Here is a 19,352-nt window from a genome sequence, read left to right as displayed (position 1 = left end):
TCGAGACGGCAACACTAACAGCTGTCTGGTTTCAAGTTGTTATTGCGTTTGCAGGACAGCAACGAACAGGGCCGATTTTTAAAATCTTTTTTTTTTTTGGGGGGGGGGGGGGGGGGGTATGAGGACAGGTCATTCTTAGAGCCTTACATGTAGTACTTATCTTAGTCAGTTATATGTCAAATTACTGAACAAACCACCGAAAAACAAGCATAAATGGCAGTAAATTTCAGCCATTTATTTAACTGCACACCACACAGAAACAACCCAACACAGACAGACACACACTCACACACACACAGACACAAACACTGATACATTTGGGACACTTTTTGGTTTTATCTGTGGTTAGCGACCCAGTGAGACTAATTGTACCAGGCTCACCAGTGTGTCAGTGCTCTTACTGAATAATGAACGTACCATGGGTAAATAAATAATTGGCAGGATTATGTCTGCCTGTAAGTGTTGGATTTACAAGATGGTGTTTCAGAATCAAAGCTCTAACTTGAGATAATTGTCAAGTAGATGTAATGTGATGCAGGAAATACTCTAGCACAGCTAAGAACTTATAAGAGGAAATTTAGAAACATACACACACACACACACACACACACACACACACACACACATATATATATATATATATATATATATATATATATATATATATATATATATATATACACACACACAAATATATGCAAACCTACATGTATAGATAGGTAGTACATATGCTCTGTTGTCCATAACATTTTGTTTTTCACAAAACCTTTTGTACTACAATTTTTACTACATCTACATCTTTACTACCGTGAACTACAGTTCCAATCTGAAATCTACAATATTTTAGCAAAACGTTTATGTAAGCATAGAACACTTGCATATAACAGCACATAAAATTATGTGAAGTAGATTTCACATTCATTTGGATACTGATAGAGTAATAAGTAACACTCCTAAAAGAAATACATTTCACTTATTCACATTTCACAATGATATAAATAACGCTAGCGTACAGAGGTAAGGTAATAGCACGGGAAGTTTTGATACTGATCTTGAAGGTCATTGCAAAAGCGATACTGTTGTAACTTGATGATGTTAAAAAACACCTAACTGTCTGTCGCACTGATAACTCACATAGGTATCCGTGCATCGCACAAGGTTAAAGGATGGATATGATTGCCAGGATTACTATGACTGAGTAATATGCCACAATTTAACATCATAACCGTATATCAACGTTGCCGGTAAAACTGCTTAAGAGCTATCAATCCTAGAAACAATTGCTTTACTCGAGTAGGATTTAACCGCAGCATGCAGCGGGGGTGCAGAGGGAACAAGCTCGGCGAGGCCATTAAGCTGCCCCAGCAGCCATTTACAGGTGAGGATGAAAAGAGGCCCACCCAGGAGCCAGGAGACGGAGTCGTGCCCCTTCGCACCGGAGCGTCTCTGCCAGTGGCAGCCTGGTGATTTCTGAGGCTGGCGGCCGGCCGGGGGAGCCTGGGACGGCCGCTGCAATTAATGACCGTCTGGACCGGGGAGATGGGGCTGTTTACAGCGAGCCGGCCGTGCTAAGAGCCCTGTCGCGGGAACAATAACACTGGCCCCATCCACTGCCATAACTCAGCCTCTTCCCTGGCCTCTGTCTTTTAACCCGTGTCTTAATCAAAGCTTTATGACAGTCTTTTGTGCCTTTATGGACTATATATTTCCCCACCAGAGCCAAACACGATCCCGCGGGAGGGCTGCCGCGTAAGTGGAATAAGTGCACTGCCAGTGGTGGGTCACTGACCCTACACTTTAGAGAATCGTCCCTAATGTACCGTCGAGGGTAGCAGCGGCCTGTCCAGAGACTCCACTCAAAAGCTACAGGCCAAAATATCACAGATGGCCCTATTGAGGCTCAGTGAGTTTCTGACAGATCTGTTGGCTACGATCTTGTTCCTCAGGCTCACTCACGCTGCCAAGGTGTGATAGTGTGAGGCATTTGCAAGTTGCAATCGTGATCAAAATGCCAAAAATATACACTGTGGCCAAAGAAGGTCTGATTGAATCCAAATCAAGTGTGCTTGGCTTCAGGTGTATAATATTGAATGTTTCCAATAGAGAATGAGAGCGAGCAGAGCTGCTGATAGCTTGCCTCACTGTCTGTTTGATCTTGTTAATGGAATGTTCCACTCTCACTCCCCAGACTTATTTCCATGTCTTAAAGTGCCTGCAGGGATGGAAACGTTGAATTGCTACACTTTATGTAATGTTGCCTCTGCCCTTTTGCCAATGCAAATCATATGGGGTGGTTAATCTGACAAGGAATGTTCAGAGAAAATCAAGCTTCATTTCAATGCATATAGCATTTTCCAGGTAGTTCATAGATTGGTTCAGGTTTTTGATGAATAAAGGGCAATCAGAAACATGACAAAATTGCTGAATTTCAGTCTTTGCAAAACATTTTGTGTCATGTACTGGTGAAACAAGTGCCGCATTCACATTCTATCATGTGTGTTCAAGTTAGGAAACTACTCTATCTGAACAAGCTCAAATTCCATTAAAAACATTTCTTAAGCAAAACATCTAAGGCCTGGATTGTCCAAAGTAAGCATGACCTTGAAATATAGCATATGCATGTAAGTTATCCCACCAAGTTGTTATTGCAGTGAAATGCTGTGAGGCATAAAATAATTATTACACACACACGGAACCATTATTACCCAAAGAATTGGAAAAGTCAGGCATCACTCGTATAGTATGTAGTAATTTATTTGACTCAGTACAATAAATTTGAAAAAATTATTACATATTATACGAGTGCTGTCTGAATTTTCCATTTTTATTTTTTCACATGGATTCAGCATGTTAGAAATATTGTCCCAGAAGTGTAGCCTGTTTACTGACCTTAACAATTATTACCCACACGGCCTAAAAACGACAACATTTTTTGGCAAGAGTTTGAAGCGTTGAGCCTTTACTGTGGTGGAGGCACAAGACCCTGCCAGAGTCAGAGAACTGGCGTGCATAATGGCTGTGTGCGCGAACATTATGATGTCATTTAAGTCCTTAATGGGGTCTGAGGGTTTGCTTTTGGCCACTCCGAAGGGTCAGGTTGCACCAGTGGACCTCTTTAACATGTCCAGGAATTAAACCCAATGTCTTTGTGCTATCACTCAGCTCAACACAGCTCCTGTGTCAGCCGCTGGGCAGATTAGTGCCGATACACTAAAGAGAGTCCGGAGATAAATGAGAATAGTCATTACTCAGGGATTTTATTAGACTCCTGAAACTGACACTTCTACTTAACCTCACTAATGTTTACCCAATAGCTGGTTGTACAGCGTGAAGAATTTGAGACTAGTAGTGCTGGCTGTTTGTAAGGATTGAAGGATTAACCTAAAAATGAATTTTTTGTCTTTTTTAAAAACATTTTTGTTAAACAGCTTCAGCTGTTTAACAAAAACTTGTAGTTTGCCACAATAAAGTATGTGCTAGATAAATATTATTTAAGAACAAAACGACTCACTATATGGTGAATATATATTGTACATTTAAAAATATGCAATATTTCACATTAAACAATCAAAATAAAGTTTAAAAAATGATGGCTAAGTGTTTGAGGACATACATTTCATCGTCTATCCTCCACATCGCTTGCCTGTAAAAAGCTTTTGCATGTTCATCATCTCGTGGTTTGACAACCTTCTGAAAAAGAAGTGAGCAAAATGATTAGGAAATCATTTAGATGTACATTTCTTGGGAAAGATTGATACATTCTTTTTGCGTGTAAATGTGAATGTTGAAATGCTCTTCTGGGAAAACAGCATTACATTTGTGCAACTACGTTTTTGTCCCGCTGAATCATAAATCTGAACACAGGAACATATCGAGTGCTTACAGAATAACACCAATACTATAACGAGGGCTCTATTACCAGTTTAGAGCTTCGTGATCTACATCATCCATCCCAATCTGTGAAGCAATTTTACATCAAGAAAAACTGCCTGGGTGCCATCCTTGTAAAACCCTTTACCAAATTAGTGGCGCTGGAACAGGCTCACGGACTTACAGTGCAGCTTTGCACAGAGACGCGCACGCATTCACACAGTAAACAGCATTTCTTAAGCTAACCCCGTATTATTTTCATATTATTTACTTCTGACTCGAGTGAAGGAGCTTTTTTTGGATTCCCCAGGCGAGGCATCAGTAACAGGCGGGAGGAACAGACGTGGGGGTGTGGAGGCAGTGTGCCCTGCCGACGGAGGAGGAGGCTGACCCAGTGCTCTGGAGCACCTCAAAGCCATGAGTGAGTGAGTGAGCTAATGCTTTCACAGGCATGTCCCACTGCGTGCTCCAGAGCTGCTGGAAAAAGCGGATCAATGGAGGGAGGGGTGGGTGGAGGTGGTTGTGGGTGGGGCTGGGGGGCTACGGCACATTGCGCCGTGCTCGGGCCTGCTGAATTAAGACCAACCCAGCTAGGTCCCCATTACACTCGACCCGGGCACAACACCAGTACTGACAAGCTCCACCAACAAACCCGAACAGGAAATCATGGAAAAACAGAGGAGGAGTGTGTATGCGAGGGTTGGGGGTTGTGGTGGAGTCTATGGATGCGAAAAAGCACAGAGGTTTTCTGGAATCAGGCTTTCAGTTGGGGAGCCAAGTTCTTAAGTTATCTGACACTGTGGCTCCTCTGTCAGATAAGATCTATTTTTGAGGCTGTAGTACAATTTCTGACTCACTTTGTATTTGGTCTTTAAAACAACACGCCATCTACCAAAGGAACGCCTGTCAATTGAGGACTGAACCTGCCTAAGATAGGATGACAAACTGTGTCACACAAACTAACTCTGACATCAACTCTGATGTCAAAAGCCTTCATATGCCTTACCCTTTGGAACCCTTCAGACTATAAACTTCTGATTAACTCAGGCTCGGATTAACTCAGGCCTGTATCAGGCTTAAATGTTTAGTGAATGTTAAATATTAAATAAAAATTAAATATTCTTAGGAAGAAACACAGACAGCGCAGACAAATATTGACAGAATTTTTTTAGGGATCAGTTGGTGTCATGAAATGTCATTGCTTGATAGCTGATGACTGGCATTTGGATAGCATTACCCCAACTCACGATTGTCTGGCATCTATGCAGTTTATGCCCTATGGTTCCCTGGTGCCTGCATAAAGTCGTGATTTTGGAGTTCGGTTCCTATAAAATTGCAACATCTATAATCTTCAGACTTATAGATGTTGGTCCCTCTGGAGCCAAGTGTATACTAAAGAAACTCCAGAAACATGCTTGCAGGTATCTTAATGATGGACAGGTATTTTTCTAAATGCAGTAGAACTAATTCTGAGGCATTTGAATGAGCTACAGACTAAGGTAAAACCTGCTAATTTAGTGTGCTATTCGCAGTGACGTTTTAAATCACATACTGCCTCCATGTGGCTATTATGTAGATCTGCATCATATATCATTTGCATTTGAGATTAGACTCGAGGTTAGATGGCAATATTAACCGTTTGTAATCCTACTTTAGCTCCAAGGACAAGCCTTGAACAAATTAATGCCATATATGTTGAATAAATACATCCATAAGACTGTGTGTGTCCCTTACATGCTATTACACGCTCACAACTTAAATTCAAGATACAAAATGCAAACCTGACCTAATCCCAAACCCTAAAATCTTTAGGGGTAACTGAGGTTAAGTAGTTCAAGTTCAAAGTTCAAAAGGCTTTATTGTCATTTCAACTATATACAAGTACGCAGCAAAACAAAACAATGTTCCTCCAGGACCATGGTGCAAAACAAAACATGTACAACAGACAACACACTACACGAGTGCAAACAATACAAGACAGTGCAATAATACCATACAATAAATACAAGACAGGACCAATACACAATGAACAGACAGTGCATTATTTTGACCAGTACAGTACTGGAAACATGTATAGCAGGTTTGCATAGGAGTCGGTGACATGCTATACTGAACACACCAGTAGCAGCCAGAAACAATTCAGAATACAGTACTGATTTAGTACAGTATTCTAGCAGTAAGTAGGAAGAATATACAAATGTACAAAAGGAGTGCATATTATATGTGTGTAAAGTGTGACTTCAACAATTTGTCCGATACAAAAACAATGTGTATGTGTGTACTTGTGTATACGTGTGTGTGCGTGTGTGTGGTGTGTATGTGTGTGTGTATAGAAGTGTCCATTTGTTTGGAATCGGAATTAGCCAAAGATTATATATGCGTCCAATCAGTAAAATACCCCCCATCGCCTCACACACACACACACACACACACACACACACACACCATAATCATCCTTCTGGCACACTTTCCCTACAAGGCTGCTGCACCGGGTAAAATAACATTAAACAATAAGACATGATTGACGTCAATGCCTAAATGAGACAGAAAGACCGAATCCTTTGATTGCGTTTAATCATCGCCACCATCGGCGGGTCAGGTAATCGTGACGTCACTCCTCGTGTCTTTCCGCCCTCCCCTCCTCCCCTCCTCCCCCCTCCCCCTCCCTCTCCCTCCTCCCCTCCCTCTCCCCCCTCCCCTCCCGCCTCGTTGCACACTCTCCTCCTCCTCCTTCTCCTCCTCCTGCTGTTCCTCCAGCTGCTGCCGTCGCCGCTGTCTGGCTGCCGGTGCGTACGTGCCATCTCCTTTCCGCTCGCTCCCTCCGTTCAATGTAGCGACGCGACGACCATGACGGGCATCGCCGCCGCCTCCTTCTTCTCCAACACCTGCCGCTTCGGGGGCTGCGGGCTCCACTTCGAGTCCCTGGCCGAACTCATCGTGCATATCGAGGACAGTCACATCGGTGAGTGGCGGAGGACGTGTCGAGGAGCGCGCGGTTCGCGCGCTGCGTTCCGGCCATGGCCGGCTGGGTTTGCGCCTCACATGCAGCGGCGCTCGCTCACTTCCTGCGTCCCAGCGGCGCTGTTGCTAGGTGTGGTGTCGATGGCACGAATGGCTCGTTTGAGTCCGCTCGCTCGGGCATTTGTACGGTTTCTGCATGTCATCGACACGTAACTGCGATGCGGTAGTTTTACTTTAACCGAACGCTTGACCGCTGGAGCGATACAAACGCGCTGACTTTTACGCACGATCGTCGGGATCCTCCGCGGGTGTTACTGCTGCGCTAGGCCCAGCTTTGCGCACCGCAGTCGCTTGCGCCGATCTAATCGCTTCGGTCGAGCAGCTTTGAGCAGCTTTGGCCGGCGTTTATTAGTCTAGTTGGACTATACGGTACCGGACTGTCTACGGTCCCACAGCAAGCTGTCATTTTAGCGTCCCCGAGAAGTTAGCTAGTTAGCTGTCTGGCTAGCCGAGTTGTATATCCCGTTAGCTAACGTTAATATAGCAGGGCTTACAGCTAGCTAAAAGTTAACGGGTTTGGTCGGTAATAAACTGGGCTTGACCAAGGTCGTTATTTTACGGTAGCGCTTGGCGAAGCAGTCATGCACACCGAAACGCGGTGCACGGGGACTACACTGCTGTAGACCGTGTTAGCTACATCATATTTTAGACAAATCGGAGCTCTCACTTCGCATAGGCCGTTGTGCTGGTCCGACACTCTGTTAGTCGCGACGGGTTCAACAAGTAAAACCCTGACGTCTGCACACTTTATCCGCATCTCATGCAGATATTCTGCATTTTAGGTGCAAAATATTTCGGGAAAACCAGAATGTTTTCTCCGACGACAGGTCGTCTCATAGCGTGTGGGAATAAAAGCTCTCGAACTGAAATCGGCACCGAGTTACCATGTTTTTTGCTCATTGCTCAACTGACTTTGCCGTATGAGTGATGAACCTGCTACGGTATGAGATCTTGTTTGAGCTCTCGCTGGCGGTTAAGACTTTACTAGGACTCGTGTCGTTTCTCGCCTTGAACGAGGGCACATCGGGGTCATTATGCAGGCAACTTCCGTTTAAAGTAAAAACAACAGCAAATCAGACACCCAGAGTCAATGTTGGGTCTGGAAAATACAGGAGTTCACAACACTCTTGCGTTGGCGTTATCTTACATAAGGTGTAAGCGAGAGAGAGCGAGAGAGAGAGAGAGAGATATCTTACATAAGGGGTGTGTGTGTGTGTGTGTGTGTGTGTGTGTGTGTGTGTGTGTGTGTGTGTGTGTGTGTGTGTGTGTGTGAGAGAGAGAGAGAGATAGAGAGTGCGAGCCGATGAAGAGAGGAGTGCTGTGGTAATGAAGTGGTAATGACTGTATGACAAATAAACCAAACTTGAACTTGAAAGTGATTTGGTATTTAGTCAGATTGGGTCAATATGCAATTTCAAAACCAAAGTATCATGCTTTTTTTTGTGAGGTCTTATAAGTAGAGAGAATATTATGGCCGCTTTCCTTTAAAGCTGGTTAGCAATAAAATAAAGTCTTTCCAACCTCAGAAAGAACTTTGAAAAATGATTGCTAATGGTATATGATGTTCTCTCTGATGCAAATTCATTTGTGGAAAATGTGATACTAACCCAAACCTTACTCACATTAGTGTCATAAAGGTGTTGCATAGTTCAGTAGTAAGTCCTACATGTGCAGCCAAGCCAAGAATATGCCAGGAATTAAAATTTATATAAATAAATGTTCTCCAATGTCTTGAAACTGCTTCCTGATCACCTCTTGACACTTTTCCAAGTGAGGTCAGATCGTTTCACCTGAGACCGACTTCAGAATTTCATTAACATGGCTGATTCCATGCTGTGTTGATTTGATATGTGAGACGAGAGGTCTGAACCTCTAATGGGACACTGCGGCAGGCCGTATCCCAAAGAGTCTGGCTGCTGGCTCACTCTGAAAGACTTTGTAATGAGAAACCCACCTGCGGGAGGGAACCCGCTCCTTTGTGGCTGACTGGCATGTCCTTCAGCCAATCAGAATGGTCCTAGTGAGAGCCAGGCAGCTCGAATGCTTCAGCTCGTAGTTCCAGAGACATCTTGTATTGAGGTGTTTACTTGTGCTCTCTCAGCTTGTCTGGTGCAAACACACGCTGGTGCTGTCTGCCGGGCTTCACCATGACACAGGACTCTCCCATCTCGCTTATCACGTGTGCAAACAGGAGTCTGGCTTGCATTCCGAAATGTCCAAGTTTTTCTTCATTCACAGAAGAGTTTGAGAGTTTGTTGTACCCACTTCCCAAAAGATGCTTTGGGAAGCTCTTTCCTCGCCCCGGTGCTGCGTAAATCTCAACATGCGCTTCTGCCGCTCTTGCTCTCAGCCACGGATTGCAAGGCCATGACTCATGCGTTGGTGGAGCGCTTTTAACGAGATGCCGGCCATCTGCAGCCAGGCCTTAAATTGAAGGCTTGCAGTGCCGCGTCAGCGAGGAGTGGCGGAGCAAGGCAGTACTTAGAGCGGCCGTCCAACCCCCCGCCTGACGAGCGGCACCTTTATCCCCTGACCGCCATGCTGCCTCATGCTGTTAGAAAACCGATCTTGCACTTGCAGATCTTGCAGGTCTGTCTGAGCGCTTCTGCCGGAATAGGCCCTAGCACTAGTCTGCTGGGTGTGCGCCCTGTAGGTCCCGCTGCAATGACTTGCTTTTGGCCAGTAGAGGGGGACGCATACTTAGGTTTACGCCTTGCGTGTCCTACCCGCTTACGAAGTGTAAGCAAATGTTTGCACTGGGAAAGATTAATTGACTTGGTTGGTGATCTGTTCGTAATATTTCACTTGCTGTGGTGTTCTGGAGGAACAGATGATTTGACTGTTAAGAGAGGTGGTGAGTAGGCCTTTAGGAACAAAGGCCTGTCTCTTCTGACAAGGACCTGTGGTGCTTTCAAATGAGCTTACAGGGTCGACCGATGCTCCCCATGGGAGTGTCCTCCCCATCCCTCTGCTGTCAGCCATTAGTTTATGCATTCAGCCAACAGTCACTCATTTTTTAGGTTCTGATTGCATTGTCTAAGCACCTTTTGTTTGTACAAGTTTAATATGACCATGCTCTATTTGATGTGATACTAGCTGCTTAGGACTTCCCCTCCTGTCTCTCTCTCTCTCTCTCTCTCTCTCTCACTCTCTCTCTCTCTCCCAACACCCCCCCCCCCCCATCCAGCTACTTTTTAGTCACCTATTAGGTACTCTCTCTCTTTCCCAGATGATGTGTCTTGCGTGGATCTGAGGTGTGAGCTGAAGGAGCACTCGGTCTTATTGGTCAGTAATGAGGTAATTAGAGGGCCCAGGAGTGGCGAGAGAAACCCCGCACCCCTCCCCGGAACCACTCCTCCCCCTGCATTGCTCCCAGTGAAGTGCGAAATCTGGCACACCCTGCACAGCACTGGGGAAGCCTAATTACAGAGCGCGTTGGCAGATTCTGGCCTCTCTTCCTCCTCATCTGGGGACCTGCTGCTAAAACACATTCTCATGCTTTAATTAGCGCCAGGCTAAACAAGGCCTGCATTCTAGCCGCGAACTTTCTTTCGGCGTGGGGGTGCCTGACCAGCAGGGGGCGCCGCCACCCTTCCTTGCTGCGCCGGAGAGACATGCCAGTGACCCGCCGCAGCCAGTGAGCTGCTGAGGTGTTTCAACTGACGTATTTATCGGGACAAAATGCAAGACAGAAGTTTCTCTGCTAACATGTCCCGATGGTTCCTGTGAGAAAACCTAAGCGTGAAATGGCATAAACAAACACAAAGCTGTATGTGCGCAGACATGCTCCCAGTTTGACTCACTGGGTATGAATCACGGCTGTCTGAGAGAGAAAATGTGGCGAATGGCGGAAGGCAGACGGTCTCGGACGGTCTCCATGAGGTGACCACGGATGAGTTCACCAATATAAATGGCTCTCTTGTAGCGTTAGCACTGGAATATATTAGATCTATATATATATTTTTTTTTACCTGATGTAGGAAGCTTTGCAGTATAGCACAATAAAAGTTTTGGACTACAGAAATACGTGTAACTACCCTGAGTCCTCCTTTGTCTTTTGTTCTTCTCTCACGATCAGACCTGGATTAGTTCTCTTACATACGTCACCTGGGATTACAAAGGGTGCAGTGGCCTCAGATTCACAGCCTACACAGTTACACCAGTACCAGGAAATCTTGTACCAGTTACACGAAACATTGTACCAGTATGCTAAAGCATTGTACAGTCCCAGACAAAGTTCAATGTGCATTAGGTAGTGTCTCTGTGGTCGTCTGATTAGCTGTCGGTACTGCCACAAACTTTCGATTTGATGGCGGCACCACCCACAGCCCTATGTGGGTAAGCGTTCCATCTGCTCCAACTCACTGGACTCTGTTTTGATGATCACACAGTGAGTAAAATAAGGGTACTATACGGCGTCATGCTCTGATGCTCTAGGACTCCATAAGTCTGACCCCTCTTCACTAAATGAAGTGGCCAAGCATTGTAGACCTTTCCTCCCGTTTGCGTCACCGCCACGACGACGACAACTAATACAAAGCTTGTCAGATTTAGTTTGTGAATGAACCTTTATGGCTCCAGCTGTGATCCAGGTCTGGTCCAGGACCGGCGCTGCTGGACACTGACGTGACGCTCTCGCTCTGCTTGAGGCTAACGATGGCGTCCCTCATCAAAACCACATCTTCCTCCTGCACAATGCGTCTTTCTGGGCCCCTCTCCACTGGGCGCTCATTTAGGGCACCTGGAATGCGTCTCCCCCCGCCAAAATCTCGGCGGAAATAATAAATTTGAGGAGCAGTTAGTGGTTCTCCCATAGCTGCACCTGGTGGAGCTAATTACCTCCAGGAGGGGTGAGGGGGTCTGTGTACAGGCCCAGCCTAGCACTGTTGCCCAGCAAGCCCGGCTAATGACAGGAAGGCCTCACCGTTACCTCAGCCGAGCCGAGGTGGGCCGCTCCGTCTAGTTTGGGTGGGGGCACTTCACCAAAGCGACAGGAGCGAGTCTGTTTATTTGACGTGTCCTTAAGCGGCCGCGTTTTGTTAGCATGCTCCGTGTGGCGACGGGGGACGGGGGGGGTCTATAGAGCCAGTGCCGCTCCTGTGCGGCCCGGGCCCCTGGCACGAGCGCTTGTTCCCACGTGCGGGGCCCCATGGTGAACGTGCCGCCACACGGAGGCATCCTGGGGTGCGCTAGAAGAGGAGAAGGGAAGTCCTTGATTCTGTGAAGAAAGACACTGGTGGGAGAGCTAGTGAAGGAGAGTGATATCATTGGTTCTAGTTTCATAGTGACACTACTATGACCATCCAGATGAGTTCAGCCAAACCAGACCTGAGTATCTTGGGTTTGTGTTTGCTAGAGCGGGTTCTGTGGGTTCCGTGGGGTCTGCAGTCCTTCTCTCTGTCTGTCATCTCCACTCAGTTCACACACACACACACACACACCACCAGGACTGGTCTGAACAGAGGCTCTGCTTTGATGGGCAAAGTTGTGCGTGCATGTGCATGTGTGTATCTGTGAAAGAGAAGAGACCACCGTGGTGGACCACCTGTCTACATGCTAGACGCCTTCCCTCCCGGGCTGGGATCTGGCAGGCTACATCTCCAGGCTCCTGATTGGCAGCTAGCTCCGGGTGTGGGACGAGGGGGGAGGTTGCCCTGCAGGGCCTCCGGATACTAGCGTGTGATTTACTGAGTGTGTGGGGGGATTGATCCGTGGCTAATTGTGCGTGGGTGTGTGTGTGTAAAGCCCTACTCGTTTCTTCTAGTTAGAGGGTATGTGAACTGGGGATTTTCCCCATCTATACCTGGGCTCTGTCTTACTGGCACAAACGGCCTCAGTCATGCCCAGTACCCTCTGGTCTTGAGCAGAAGAACAGTGTGGATCTTAATGCCTCTTTGTCTGTCTGTGGCACTGCAGAGGGCCGGATGTCTCGTGCAGTGGTTGGGTCAGAACTAATGAAACACTTCAGTAGGAGTGTGGCTTGACACCAGAGCCACTCACAACAGCACACGACGCTGCCTGGCCCACTTGGACAGACATAGACAGACAGGCAGTTATGCAGGGAGTTTGTACGATGGGCAGTTAGACATCTTACACACACACGCACGCACACACGTATACAGACACACATGCATATAGTTCAGGCCTCAGAAGGACTGCCTCATCTCGCTGGTCCTCCTTCATCTGCCGTCTGAAGAGTCCTCTGTTGTTTGGTGGTGTTGCCAAGGCAACTACCAGGTGGCAGCGTCTGCATGCCTGCGTAATTATGAGGTGCTGGAGAGTGTGTGTGATGCCACGCTGGCCGGAACTGCGCTGCAGATACACACACACACACACACTCGCTGTCTCCAGGGGGGCAGGGGGGGTGGTCTGGAAAACTGAGACAAACATGGTTTAGTTTAAACAGGGCAGAAAAAGCACTGTGTTTACTTGCAGGGGCAACATGAAGAGAGGCATTGAAAAGCATTGCTGTGTGTGTGTGTGTGTATCTGAGTCTGAGAGTGGGGTTGGGCAGAGGCAGAGTTTTTTTTGGGGTTTTTCAGGCCCTTTTTTGCAGCATTGGTGCGGGCTATAGAATAGCCCGGGAGCTCGGCGTCTGAAAGCCATTACCCTGGCAGGGCAGAGGAGACATGAGAACCTGCTGCACTAGCCTTCCTGGAGGCTCTCTAAACAGCCCAAACCGTCCAGGCCTCACTGTGCTCGGGCCTTGTAACGCGCCATAACTTTTCAGGATCGGAGCAGGACCACGGGTGAATGATTTTAACTTCCTTCACACTAGGGGGCAGCAGTCGTACATGGCTTGGCCCAGCACATCCCATTAATCCCACATTTCACAAAGGTTTCCTCCTGACATTCCGACCCTGGAGCCGTTGTGTGCCGTTCCTGTGTGAGGTGCGTGGAGGTTGGGACGATTTACGTCCCAACATTCTCAGGCGTGCGTTCCCGACGCCAGATCGGTGGGCTGGATTTGGAAATGGCCATACTAGTTGACTCCTGGAAGCCGAGAGTGCAATGTAGCAGACCGGCTCTCTGGAATGCACAGCGGAAAGCAAAAACGCTGTGTCTGATGTGGTCCAACATTGACCAAAATGACTATTTATTTCTTTATTTTTTCCCCCCATAATTAAGTCAAAATGAAACAAAATATGTGGAAAAAACTGGCCATGTAACTCCCCTTTCCACATTTAGTTAAGGCACCTGGCTGATTCTGCTGTTCATTTACATTTAATGACCAAAACTTTATTAATGGAGTTAATTGCCATCTGGGAGTGATTGGGGTGGTTGAGTGGTGAGAATCCACTGGAGTTTTAGAGAACCTCTGGGTGAGAAATGAGTAATACGTTTGCTTTATGTTCACTTCGGGGATGGTGGACCCTCAAAAGTCTCCATGGAAAAAAGTCATTACTAGATAATTATCTCTTCTCACTTGTACACAAAGTTTGCACATTTTACACCACCCTCATCCGCTTCTGCTTCTCTTTTTTGATCTATTTTTATCGCTCTCCCTCTTTCAGATACAGACCCTCGTGTGCTGGAGAAACAAGAGTTGCAGCAGCCAACATATGTTGCCCTCAGTTACATCAACAGGTGACGCAAAAATATCCCTCGCAGAGCCACACATCTGACATCACCGCTCGCAGGTCTACACATCATAGCACATGGTTAATACGCACACTGGTCCCTGTGAGGCATTCTTAAGTGGCAACGACATGTTAACTCTAACAATGTGAGTAGCAAGCGCTGAAACATTGAGATGTGGAGGTTCTTGGTTTGGGGTCATAGAGGGAATAGTGTTAATAACATACTGCTGTGGCAGCTGCACACTGTACACAACATCTTCTTCATGGACGTGCAGGCACTATATTATATACTGATATAGACTTTGGCTTACTTGGCAAGCTAAACTTTGATTAATATTACTATTGTAATATGCCTTGTAAAGTATTAAAATACAGTGGGGGTGTGTATATTATATATTTTATACACACACCACTGTAATTTAATATCCTAGTAGCATATTTGCACATATTCTGCAAGACTGATGGCATCATGAAAGCATCAGTGGCTTATTTGTTTACCACAACATAATCACGTGACCTTGTTTTGTAGAAAACGTAATATTTTGTAAAAATAAACAGAGTAGATGTGTCCAAATGCTTGACCAGTTTGTGTACAATAACCAGGCTGACCAAAATGATTTCTTTATTAGGTCATGTGAATGTTGTGATTCATCAAAAATACCCACACAACACTTCTCTGGAACATTTGAGATTTTTAATGTAAAAAAAAAAAAAAAAAAAGTGACCACATTTGCATATCAGTATTGCCAAGGCCAAGATCATGATGGCAAATTACCATCGATATATTGCACAGTCCTGCACAGACGGTAGTACAGCGGGGGCGTGGTAGTGTTTTAGAGTCCCCCCTGAATGTCCCCAGTCCCTTTATGACTTTATTAGGGTCTTCAACCCAGCATCTGCGCCCACGTATGCTCCGTAGCTGGCTGAGCCCTTCCCGTGTTATGGAACTCTGTGTGTAGCGAGGTTTCCGTCTGGATCCTCGGGGCCTGGTAGGGTGAGCAAGGCCTGCTGGTGGAGAGAATTCTGGACTGACGAGGTGCTGCCGCCATCCCCACTTGATGTGGCTTCCTGCAAACCGCAATCTGTTAATTCCACGCCCACTTTTAACGGGGTCTGTGCGAACATTTTACTTTTAGGACCTCCATTTATTAAGGCGTCGTACAGCGCAGCGGAGTGGCTGCGCAGCGGGTTGGACGGGCGCGTCTGGTATACGGGGAGGAGGTTGCGGCTTTTCTAATCGATTCTGCTCGGGGTCCCGCTTCCTCTCTCTGTCTCCACGCAGGTTCATGACGGACGCGGCGAGGAAAGAGCACGAGTCTCTGAAGAAGAAGGTGCAGCCAAAGCTATCCCTCTCCCTCCCCAGCAGCCTGTCCCGGAACAGCTTGTCCACGCCCCCGCGACATAGCAGCGGCAACCTGACTCCGCCCGTGACCCCGCCCATCACACCCTCCTCCTCGTTCAGGAGCAGTACTCCCACAGGTATGCCCCACACTCTGCCCCCTTTCACGTCCTCTTATTCCCCACTCTACACTCCCGTGAAAAGAACGCTTTGGGGCCATTTGTGGGAGTTCAGGGCTTATTTGCTGCTGAACTGGCCAAGTCAATGAAGTAATGAAACTCGGTGTTCTGCTCTCACTGCTCATCCGCTGAAACCGCGGACGTGTAGTTCCCATGGCGCTTCCTGATTACATCACGCCTTCCCTTCCACCCATTATCAGACGTTTTTCAGGACCTTTTATTTGCGTGGGTTTGAACTGCAGCCCAACCAGCCTCCTAGTTGTTAGCATTTTGCTATTACCGTAGAATGCCAAACCGTTTCTTCTGTATGACGCGGTGGCCCGTGGGTAATGTAGCCCTTTCTCCGCGTGTGCGCACGTGCAGGTAGCGAGTACGACGAGGAGGAAGCGGACTACGAGGAGTCAGACAGCGACGAGTCCTGGACCACCGAAAGTGCCATTAGCTCCGAGTCCATCCTCAGCTCCATGTGCATGAACGGAGGCGACGAGAAGCCTTTTGCCTGCCCCGTGCCTGGCTGCAAAAAGAGATACAAGGTGAGGAGCAGACCGAGGTGGGAGGTTCATCTCGCCAGAGGTGCCTTTTACACGACAGCGTGGCTTCGGGATTTGGCGCTGGCATCTGGCATCACGTGATGAGCCCTGTACAGTCGAGGAGATCGGCTCCTCAGGAGACACGGGGAGTAGCCTGGCGCCACTGGTACCCAGATTAGCCCTTAGGCATGGAGTGAGTTAGAATTGGGCCTTTTGCCTCCAGATCAGTAATAGGTAACTGCGCTGGGCCCGGTGTGTCTGCTCTCTGATTGGAAGGTAGTACATGTCCAGAGAATGTTGTTAATGGGTTAGAGGTCAGCAGTGCAGGCTACAAATTTACTCACATGTTCTCTGACATCACATTTCACAAACCAGATGAACTTGACGAGCAGTTTTCTGTGAGAGTTTGCTTTGTAGTACTCATCCTGGGAAAGGCTGCAAGTCCATTCAACTGGTCATGATGGATTATTATTAATGGCTAATGTACATTAGTCTGTACGTAAATGCGTGCTGTTCTAGAGAATATGTGAAGAATCGCTGTGTAATCCCATGCGGATGGATTGTGTTGCAGAACGTAAACGGTATCAAGTACCACGCCAAGAACGGGCACCGAACGCAGATCCGCGTGCGTAAGCCCTTCAAGTGCCGCTGCGGGAAGAGCTACAAGAGCTCCCACGGCCTCCGCCACCACACCATCAACTTCCACCCGCCCGTCTCCGCCGACGTCATCCGCAAGATGCAGCAGTAGAGCGGGCCCGCGTGCCAACCGAGCCTGACGCGCACGGCGTCGCCGGCCTCCGATAACCCCGCCCTCCCCTCCCCTCCATCGCACTCATCCTTCCTCAAGGAAGACTGCCCGCCTCACGTCCTGCCTCACCCTGAGGTCCCCCTTACCCCTCCCCCCCCCAATCATTCCACACCTCCGTCGAGAGGCTCCTTGTCCCCTTTTCATTCCACCTCTTCGTGACGAGGAGCCTTTTTCTTTCTTTTTTTTTACTTCCATCTTCCAGGGGCTCCAACGCTCCCGTTACACTACAGCTGCATGCGTTTTCTTTTTTCCATTATTTGTGTCCTGTTATCTCTTTTCTGCCTATTTGAGATGATGTACCTTATAGTAGAGTTTGCAGTTTTGTACTTTTGCACATTCGACTATCGTTCTTTTCTTCTCGTCTTGTGTTACCGTTGAGGTAAGGTGCTTATCGTAAACTAACACACACCGTGGCAGGATCTCTCCGAAATTGCCGTCACCACCGGATGGCCGAGTACCATGGGTGTAGCAATGTCAGGTTGAGATGAATTGAAGCCAGAACCTCAGTATTCAGCCTTCCGACATTAGTCCAAAGTTTCAGCTACCCAAAACATTATATACATTCTTAGTTATAGATTGTAAATAACTATATGCAGAGACTTTCCTAATCAAATATTTAATCTATGCTTTATTCCCAAGATATTTTTTTCCTTCTTTTTATTTTCAGTTCGAAATTTAAAAACCTATAGATGTATGGTTTTAGATGTTTCAGCCCATTTTTGGACAGGTCCCATTTTTGCACCTAAAATAACAATCTCAGGTGACAAATTGCCAGCATTTCAGAACCATTTTCCTGCCCCCATCTTTATATGTAAATTTGGTTGGGTTATTATTATTATTATTTTTTGACACAGCTGTTACACCGTTCCCAGGCCAGCTATGGCTAGTGCGTTGCCTGGTGAAGTACCTAAAGCACTTTGTAGCAACTCGTTGCCAACTTACTTAGGTGGTTTCATTGCCAATATGTCAGGGACTGCAAGTTCCTACTTGCACCAGTCACCAATTTAAATTTTAAGAAACAACACAGCGCTCTGGCGGTACCTCTACCGGTCCACTCGCCTTTCTTTCTTCGTATATATAAAACATACACGTATTAAACCTCCAAAGTGCGAGTTCGGCATGATCGGTTACCTTGAATGATGCTAGAGTTTAGCATTCCAGTGCAGTTCACAGTAGCTAGTTTTAACGTCAGGCATCGGTATGAGTTCATCCAGATTGTGTTTATCCCTCGACTCTTACTGACCTCTGACGTTGTCCAGGTGGATAAACGACATTTGTTCCAGATCCCCGTGGTAAAAGTGTTACAAAAGCAGGTGCCCATCAGTGTTGGTGGCTGCTAACCTTGCGGGCATGACGGTGGGGCTAAACCGGGTGTAAAGGAGCCAGGTCGCATGCTCCTCTACACGTATATTTACCAACCCATTCTTCTTCTTTTTTTTGCAGTATAGTGAATACAATTCAACAGAAAACGCTGAATGTTAGTGTAGAGCTTGATAACCGAAGACCACTGGTCTTTCTAAGAAATTAGTGGAGGTTTTGCGATTACATTGCTAGTTCATAGGCCTGCCAGTCATACATCACAACATCACTGCATGGACATCAATGTTGCAATGGAACTGTGTTATCTGTTTAGATGAACATTGTGACAGTATTAAACTGCCAGTCTGAAGGGAAGTATTTGACATGTTGTGCATAGTTTATGTATTATGTCTCTGTGAAAGTGCATTAAATTATATTTTCATATGTTTCTGGAAAAAAAAAAAAAAAAAAAAGTTCCTACATGTAATGAAGTTGACACCACGGTGTTTTGAAACTGGTGACTTTCTTCAACAACAACAAAAAAAAAACTGACAAAAAAAATGCTGCTTCATAAATGTAAACCTACAGTTTAAATATTAAATGGCCTCTGATGTGTTTGGAGAAGTGTGTGCATTTGTTTCTCTGAGACAGACTCGTTTTTGCATGGCAGATGTTTGTAAACTTCCAAGTATGGCAGTTTTAGTTGAGTAAGAATCGGTTGTTAAA

The 19,352-nt window shown here is 46.6% G+C and overlaps 1 protein-coding gene across 1 annotated transcript; it reads left to right on the top strand.

The window, feature by feature from the left end:
* Positions 1 to 6,571: 6,571 nt before the first annotated feature.
* Positions 6,572 to 19,250, top strand: jazf1b (JAZF zinc finger 1b). Its single transcript, XM_027000058.3, has 5 exons — positions 6,572 to 6,832; positions 14,406 to 14,478; positions 15,754 to 15,950; positions 16,353 to 16,522; positions 17,091 to 19,250. Exons 1-5 carry the CDS (start codon positions 6,718 to 6,720, stop codon positions 17,265 to 17,267), a joined length of 732 nt encoding a protein of 243 aa, XP_026855859.1. The 5' UTR covers positions 6,572 to 6,717; the 3' UTR covers positions 17,268 to 19,250.
* The last annotated feature ends 102 nt before the right edge of the window (positions 19,251 to 19,352 follow it).

This window comes from Electrophorus electricus, chromosome 14, assembly GCF_041902795.1.
Source record: "Electrophorus electricus isolate QZ-2024a chromosome 14, ASM4190279v1, whole genome shotgun sequence".
NCBI lineage: Eukaryota > Metazoa > Chordata > Actinopteri > Gymnotiformes > Gymnotidae > Electrophorus > Electrophorus electricus.
Note: the sequence above shows the minus strand (reverse complement) of the source record. Positions and strands in the feature narration are given on the sequence as shown.

Bases quoted from the DNA above. Each gene is read 5' to 3' on its own strand.
- jazf1b (XM_027000058.3), top strand. From the start codon at position 6,718: ATGACGGGCATCGCCGCCGCCTCCTTCTTCTCCAACACCTGCCGCTTC. The intron at 15,951-16,352 runs GTATGCCCCACA...GCGCACGTGCAG, and splicing joins CAGGAGCAGTACTCCCACAG to GTAGCGAGTACGACGAGGAG. The intron at 16,523-17,090 runs GTGAGGAGCAGA...ATTGTGTTGCAG, and splicing joins GCTGCAAAAAGAGATACAAG to AACGTAAACGGTATCAAGTA.